Source organism: Cotesia glomerata, linkage group LG8 (genome assembly GCF_020080835.1).
Source record: "Cotesia glomerata isolate CgM1 linkage group LG8, MPM_Cglom_v2.3, whole genome shotgun sequence".
NCBI classification, from domain to species: domain Eukaryota; kingdom Metazoa; phylum Arthropoda; class Insecta; order Hymenoptera; family Braconidae; genus Cotesia; species Cotesia glomerata.
In genome coordinates, this window is record NC_058165.1 from 2,943,776 (window position 1) to 2,952,405 (window position 8,630).

At 38.2% G+C, this 8,630-nt stretch overlaps 1 protein-coding gene across 1 annotated transcript; it reads left to right on the forward strand.

Annotated features, from left to right (window-relative positions):
- Nucleotides 1-678: 678 nt before the first annotated feature.
- LOC123270201 (mediator of RNA polymerase II transcription subunit 1-like) lies at nt 679-8,365 on the forward strand. Its single transcript, XM_044736147.1, has 4 exons — nt 679-821; nt 966-1,111; nt 2,685-2,818; nt 2,892-8,365. Exons 1-4 carry the CDS (start codon nt 791-793, stop codon nt 8,098-8,100), a joined length of 5,520 nt encoding a protein of 1,839 aa, XP_044592082.1. The 5' UTR covers nt 679-790; the 3' UTR covers nt 8,101-8,365.
- Nucleotides 8,366-8,630: the final 265 nt, after the last annotated feature.

Here is an 8,630-nt window from a genome sequence, read left to right on the forward strand (position 1 = left end):
TTAATTTTTTTCTTAAAAAATGATTGAGCGTTATGAGGCGTGCACTTTTGGATTTTCCAAACTTTTTTACTTTTTAGTTTGGTTTATTTATAAAAGCGTGATTTTTTAGTTTTTTTTTTTAAACTATTATTTGTTGATTATCAAAAATATTCAGGTGCGCAAATTACCCACGGAGAGTTACATACTGACATACTGACATACTGACATACAAGTGAAGCTAATAAAAAATAATTATTTATAAATATTATAAATACGGGGAATCAGAGTTCGATTTCGGAGAGCGAGCCTGAGAAACGGCTACCAGAACCAAGGAAGGCCGCAGGCGCGCAGATTACCCACGGAGAGTTACTGACATACTGACAAACTGACAAACAAACTGACATACAGTGAAGCTAATATAAAGCGTGTAAAAAAAAATCGATTTTTTCAGAATTCTAACTATATAACCCCTTAAATAAAATTATTAGTGGAAATTTTTTAAAGCATTTTTTTTAGTATAATTAATTTATTATAACAATTTAAAAATTTACAGGTGTCAGATAAGTTCAGTATAAGTGTATGTATTTAAAATATTATTTTCCACCATTTTTAAATTTTAGTTATCCAAACATCTGTAAAGGCGCGACTTGTAAATTTTGTTGTGAAAGTATCTTTTCACTACTAAAAATAAAAAATAATATTCAGGCATAGTATAGAGTGGTTAGAGGTGTTAGGCTGTATATTTATTAATAAATAATCTATTTTCAAGAACATTTTATAAAAAATAAATAAAATTGTGAATTGTGTCCTAATGGATACGGCCAATGGCCAGAAGCCTCACGGTAAATAAAATTTTTTATTCAAATAATAAAAATTGCCGTAAAAAAAAAAAAAAACTGTCGATAATTATAACGTAATAAAGGTTAAGTAACACATATAATTTATGTACTAATTAATAAACTAATTTTTATGAATGACTAAATCAGGTGGACTATTGTCCACTGGAGGAGGCCCTGGCATCGACAAAAATAAAGAGTGGCAAATGGAATTATTGATGGAGAAATTAAGATCTAAGTCATCAGCATTTAAAAGTCTTGTTGAGACAGCTAAAAATCTACGTATGGCAATGCTGGTAAGTCATCTTCTATATTATTAAGAGAATAAGAGAAAAATTTCGTGTCCAGGATATTCATATGATAATATCGGTTTTTTTTTAGTTAAATTTAGTGTCATTGCAAAGGTCTTGATTTGAATTTGTGCCTTCTGAAAGGTTTTATATCATTCTCACAGATTGTCAATTTATGATGACATGTATTTAGGCTGCATTCGAAAATTTTCCATCTCGAGATACATAATTAAGAAATTACCTTGTATCTTGAGAACTATTGACATTTTTAAAGATATAAGCTCATCCTGATGTTACACTCATCGAAACCTTTGATTTGAGTACCCACATCAATTTTTCATATATTTTATATATTTATATATTTCACAAATATCATATATATAAAATATATAAAAAATTGCATGTGGGTACTCAAATGAAAGCTCTTAATAAGTGTAGTATCAGGATGAGCTAATATCTTTAAAAATGTCAATAAATAAGAAATGCCCTTCTATCTTGTGAAATATTGAAATTTTTAAAGATATAAGCTCATCCCGATGTTACATTCATCGAGACCTTTCGATTGAGTATCCACATCAATTTTTCATATATTTATATATTTCACAAATATCATAAATATAAAATATATATAAAATGTCATGTAGGTACTTAAATGAAAGCTCTTGATGAGTGTAACATTGGTTTGAGCTTATATCTTTAAAAATGTCAATAATTAAGAACTGACATTGCTATGTTGTCAACTAATGATACTTTTAAAAATATAAGCTCATCCTGATGTTACACTAATCGAGACCTTTCATTTGAGTACCCACATCATTTTTTCATATATTTTATATATATTATATATATGTATGTATGAAAAATATATCAAAATGCATGTGGGTACTCAAATAAAAGCTCTTGATGAGTGTAACATCAAGATGAGCTTACATCTTCAAAAATATCAAGAATTAAGAAATGACCTTGTATCTTGTCAACTACTGACATTTTTAAAAATATAAGCTCATTTCGTTGTTCCACTCATCAAGACCTTTCATTTGAGTACCCACATCAATTTTTCATATATTTATATATATTATATATATTTATATATGAAAAATATATCAAAATGCATGTGGGTACTCAAATGAAAGCTCTTGATGACCATAACCTCAGGATGAGCTTACATCTTTAAAAATGTCAATAATCAAGAAATGACCTTGTATCTTGTCAACTATTGACATTTTTAAAGATATAAGCTCACCCTGACTTTTTACTTATCGAAATCTTTCATTTAAGTACCCTCATCAATTTTTCATATATTTATATATATTATATAAATGTATATATGAAAAATATATCAAAATGCATGTGGGTACTCAAATGAAAGCTCTTAATGAGTGTAACATCGGGATGAGCTTATATTTTCAAAATTATCAATATTTTAGAAAGTACAGTGCAATTTAATAATAGTCATTATTTAATAAATCCAAATTTTATTTATTCATAGTTCACAAGTCACGGCAGTCACATAGTGACTGCAAGATTGCTAGTTATTTTTATTTTCTAAAACTTTCTTCTAAATATTAATTATTTTTAGGACAAAAGATTCGCAATAGACAGTGTTGAAAAAAGCCAGCTGCAAAAATGTCTGGACACCTTACAACATTCAATCAAGGTCACATCACTCCAGTCAATGGTAGAAAGACTGGAGAGTCTGTCAAGGCAACTAAAGTAAGTAATAATTCTTTATTTTATACTTAAAAAACTATTCCTCAATCTATAACTACAAATTTTTTAAATTCAGTCTAAAATTTATGCTCGGGCCATCGGGAACGGAACTATTTATCTCATCCGACATGTTTTACCTGGAAGTTCTGATAGAGCCATCAGGAGTGGTAAAAGACGTCAAAATCCACCACGAAGGTAAAACCGAGCAGCAAAGTTGCGAGGAATTAGTATCTTGTCTCTCCCGAGGTGACTTTGTAGATTTCACCGCGCAATTACAAGGTTTGATGTCAATTTATCAAATTCAGGCTGAAAAGAAACAGAAATGTAAAGCGTTTAGCGCTTTGCAGTCCCTGGAAGCGGACTTGGGTGGCTTAGCACAATTGCAAACTTTCATAAAAGAGTCTTTTAATATCGTCCATAAAAGCCCAGTAGGCATTCTCGAGCGTCGTAAAGGTGGCCATCCAATGAAACTAACTTACTTCGTGTCCCCCTATGATCTAATAGACCCCGAGACCCGCACAATTGAACCCCTAAGCCCTGAAACAGTGATATCGCGCAAAATAGGCCATTACGTAACAGTTTGCCTCCAAAGTTCCTCCAAAGGTTCCCACAAATTACCCACAACTAGCATACTTACCGTAAACCGTACAGCTTCGGGAAAAAACACTCCCTCTTACGCCCCCTTAACTAGCTTAAATTCCTCCTCTTTGCCGGCATGTTTCGTCTTAAGACTCCCCAGTAAAATGCCAGTTTGCATGGAACTGATCAACCGGATCCAAAAAATAACAGAGCAGAAAATAAATGATCTGGATGGTAGCGAATCTCCGCCACCGCAGCCTCAACCCTTGCTAAACTTGATAGTCCAGCACGCTAGCGAAGGACAATTAGACTGTCGGAATAATAGAGGTCTATATGTGACCCTACCCGACCAACAGCACTGCTACTTCATGACTGAGACTAAAAGTATGAAGGGAATTCTGGTGAATAGCATTCCATTTACTCACCCAGCTCATGTTCCGCAAATACTATCCAGCTTACGTCAGCAAGCGCTGTTTAATACCTTGATAACAAGCTGCGTACGTGCGATGGCACGAAATGATCTAGAGCAAACCACAATAATAGAAGTAAGCGCTTTATCCTGGCAACATGTCTCAATAAGCTTAGAGCATCCCTTTGAAGAGACACTAGCTACTGCTGAGTTAGATTTGACGGATATATCAGCCCTTAAGTGTAAACTTTATGGAGTTAGTATAACTAATACAGAACAGACGTCTGAAATAGTTAGTAAAGTATTGCAGAGGTGCCTTAGTATTCCAGTGACAATGCGTGCGTTGATTAAGATATGGGAAGGTCGTAATACATTGCCAAAAGGTATTAGCACCAGTGGTAACAATAGTAATGGTAATAGTGGTAGTAATCCTGGAAATGGTATGACTAATGGTAATTACAGTGTTAACTTATCACGGGAAAATGGGCATGATGGTCCAGCGTGTATTTCTGATTTTACTAACGGTGAAACTAAGATAAAAACAGAGCCGGGATGTAATGGTAACGGTAGTAATGGATTAAATAGACAAACTACTACCGGAGGATTATGCTCGGCTTCTTCAGCCTCTTCTACATCATCCCAATCATCATCAACATCACAGCAGCAGTCTTTTTTAGATGCCGGAACGGAGAATAGTATCGGGTTCCCGTCGTTTTCCGGCCAATCCGATACATCGGTTATGCTAAATCCCTTGCAACTTAGCGCGTTATTGAATCAGCAAACTAAAACAACTATAACGTCTCCTAGTACGGCTACTACAACCCCTACTACAGCAGTTGCTACTGTTTCAGCAACTACTTCCCCAGTTGAGCGGACTAAAAAGTCCCGCAAAAGAAAAACTGCAGACGGCCTTTGGCGCAGTCCGAAGAATAAAAATGATAATAATGAGAATGAAATACTGTTAGAGAGTTCTAGTTCGGACTCTACGCCGTTAGGAACGCCAACTGGTCGTGATAATACTAATGGCACCCGGACACCTACCCCTACATCAACTCCCGTAAATTTAGTTGCTGGTCTTGATCTATCGGGTTTAGATGCTGTTGACATTGCCGCAGTGTCTGGCGATACTCGCAGCTCAACGGATTATGATGTTGAAAACGAGACAGATGTTATGGAGGTAGTTCATGACTTACCTGATGATTACAATGAAATAATGAAGCGCGAGCGGAAGTCTCGTAAGAATCGCGAGGACAAGAAAAGTCCGATTTTTGTTGATGAAAACACTAAAAGCAGCTTAGTACCGCCTTCTGTTAGCATTACACCGATAACGAGTGGCAGCACTAGTAGTTTAACTGGCAGCAGCAGTAGTTTGACTGGCAGCAGTTCTAGTAGTAATATTGTCCAACAGACACCCAATTACAATTCTGTGCTAACAGGAATGGGCCTAGATCGTAGACCTGGTATTGAAATCATCCCTATATCAACAACTACCCCGACTAATTTGCCCAGCTCGGTGACAATAACGCCAATTACTGGCGCTACTATAAAACCAGTGAGCTTAGACGAGCGGCGTGACCGCAAGAGCAACAAGACCTCTGATGATAAAACGAGGCTTGAAAAGAAAAGGAACAAGCGGAAAAGAGCGGATAGCCCGATGCAGCCGATGGGTCCACCTGGGTCGTTGCCTGAAAAATTGCTGAAGCAATCTCAAGATCCGCTTTCTAAACCTATTTCCGTTAGCATAAAACCTACCGATAATCAGCCGACTAGCAGCGGTAATGGTAATGGTAGTGGAAGTGGCTCGCGTCCATCTTCTCCAGCTACAACTTTGCGTAAGCTGAATCCTTCCCCAACTCACAGCCCGTTGGCATTGGTTGGTAAATCATCACCAACTTTACGACAATCCTTGTCTATTTCCGCGACTACGTCGACTGCCAGTACGACAACTAGCAAATCAATGCCAAGTCCTAAACATTCGCCTGTTTACAATAGTCCTAAACACTCTTCCACTGGGATATCAGCAAGTGTTAGTCCTAAACACGGTACTTCTTCTCCAAAACATGGTAGCACTGCCAGTGCGGGTAAACCTAGTATTTCCGCTATTAAATCAGCTGCTAACAACTCACCCACTTGTGGGAAAAACGAGTCCAGTTCCTCTAAACCCAAATCGAGCAAAGAAACTCGGGATAAAGATAAAGACCGTAAAAATCCGTCATCTACTTCCTCCACATCATCAACTTCTTCTTCAACTGGACTTGCATTTAGCAATTCAGGACAAAGCCCCAAAACAAAGTCCAGTAAGTTGAAATCCGTAGACTTGCTACCGAATGCTGGAGAACCACCTCCTAGCACATCAGGTGGAAGCACACCTCCATCCAGCGGTGGAGGTGGCGCAGGAAGTAGTGGAGCTGGCAGTTCAGATATCAGCAAAGCGCAACAAGCTAGAAATCGCAAAGGTTCTCTTAGTGCTGTGATTGATAAACTGTCCAAGAATGCGCTGCATGTTACCGATGATCCGGGTAACAATGGCAGTAGTAGCAGTGGCAAGACACCCGAATCGGGACAGAAGGAACGTCCTGCCACATCGACTAAAGGTGAAAAGAGCGCTGGAAAGAGCAGCCCAGTAGATGGCAAAAATTCTACGGAGTATATGGTGAAGCACAGCTCTGATATGAAAATAACGATTAACAAAACTCGTGCTAAAGATTCCAAAGCGGGAAATATGAAAGTGTCTTCAAGCATTGGAATCAGTTCTTCAGTAAGTTCTTCAACGGTGTCTTCATCATCGTCTTCATCATCCGGCAACGGGTCACCCAAAACGCACACTGGATTAAAACCCGGAGTTAATTCAGGCCCCGCTTCCAAAAAACCGCAATCTCAATCCTCCTCAAAAGCATCCGGACAGCAAATGAGTGTCGGGAACAAACTAAGCACAGTAGGTCAGAAAACGTCCCTAAAATCTGGATCCAGTTCCAGTGGAAGTGTCTTAACAAAAAGCGCCACTAAAGCTTCTACCGGCTCGCCTAAAATGTCCAGTTCCGGAGCTACGGACCTAAGCAGACGTGATAAGCCCCGAATTCCTAAATCCGGTGATAAAAGTACTAGCTCTGGAACTGGGGCGACTTCTAGCAACCCAAGTAGCAATTTATTTGGCGTTAAATCTGATGTAAGAAAAGCCAGTCCTTCGCCATTGCGCGAAGAGAGTGAAAGCGAGCGTGCTTTTAAGATTCTAGCTGCTCATACTTCCATGTCAAGTGTTTCAAACTACCCTCCGCTTGTTGAAGGATTGATGAAGCAGCTTGACACTAAATTTCAAATTCCTAAGCTATCCGCGAGAGTTAACGCAACTGCTGATAATAATTCGGATAAGAAATCGGGGGATAAATCGGGAACGGGGATCAGTTCGGATCAAGTGGGTAACAATAAGGACACTTTATCATCCAAAGACCAAAAGACATTACCGACGGCCGGTAACCTTAATCAGAAATCCGATATTTTGGATTCTAATTCGATATCTCGAAGGGATATCGCTCAAACAAAGCCGGATAATTTATCAACTGCGTTGCCGATGTTAAACTTGACCGCTTCATTGGATCCCTCATTAATTCTACCCTCGTCATCAGCGGCTGCTATTTCTAGTTCACATGAGGACGTTCCCACTAATTTATCAATGCAATCGTCGGATAACGAGACTCGCGAGTGCAAAGATTTGTCAATCTCAAGGTCGTCTTCTCAGTTCATAAAACTGCCGCTAGCTGGCGCTACTGAGGATTCTGGGTCGATACTAGGAGTCGATACTACAGATTCAAAACCTTTTTCCGCGATAAATTCTACCACTGCTAGCTCCGAAAGCTTGAATTTATGTACAAAGCCGGCTGACGTTGCGTTGAATAAGTACAACAAAATGGAGGAACGAAAAGTCATGGAGAAGACTTCTTCTACACCGCCATTGGCTTCTAGTGAAGTTTCTAGTAAGGCTCAAGGACAAATCGAAGTCGGGGAAATGCTACTGGATTTTTCGACGCCAAAAGACATCAAGATGGCCGCCGTGGGAGGGATTACCGACCGGGGGATTAATCTACAGTCGGTACCTGTGTGTAGGAACACTCCGCCCCCGCCACCTCCACCTCCGCCGCCACCTCCGCCTGCCTTTCCTCCCAGTCCGTCGGTAAGTGTTCATATTGTTAAGAGTCCCGCTCCTTCGCCGAGAGTTATTCCCTCGCCTCACTCGGTAGCGTCGCCCTGCATTACCGACGACGAGCTTATGGATGAGGCGCTAGTGGGATTGGGCAAATGAAGATTACTCAATGCGCTGCGTAAGTCTTTTGTTTTTAAAATAATCGACACGCAGGCAGTAGGCAGATTATTTATATGATATTGTCGGTTAAATGGTAAAAGGACGCATTTTTTTTTATTGCCAATTTAGATTTATTCTACGCGTAAAATTAATATTGATTTTTCAAAGCTAAAAGAGCGGGAATTTTTAAATTTTATCATAATTAATAATTAAAAATTTTTTTTTGTCTAATTAATTATGGAACAAAATATTGACACGTTAATAATTGAAAAATGATATTATATTTTCTTAAATTTTTATATTTTTAAAGAAATAAACTCATCCTAATGTTACGCTCATCGAGACCTTCCATTTGAGTACCCACATAGTATTTTTTATATTTTTATATAAACGGTATTTGTGAAATATATAAATATATAAAATATATGAAAAATTGATGTGGGTACTCAAATGAAAGGACTCGATGAGTGTAACGTCGGGGTGAGCTCATATCTTTAAAAATCTCGTTAGCTAACAGGATACGTGGTAAT

What these genes read in the sequence shown, in the direction of transcription:
- LOC123270201 (XM_044736147.1), top strand. Translation starts at nt 791, where the DNA reads ATGGATACGGCCAATGGCCAGAAGCCTCACG. An exon ending in CAATGGCCAGAAGCCTCACG is followed by an intron (nt 822 to 965) that starts GTAAATAAAATT and finishes TGACTAAATCAG; the next exon opens with GTGGACTATTGTCCACTGGA. An exon ending in ATCTACGTATGGCAATGCTG is followed by an intron (nt 1,112 to 2,684) that starts GTAAGTCATCTT and finishes AATTATTTTTAG; the next exon opens with GACAAAAGATTCGCAATAGA.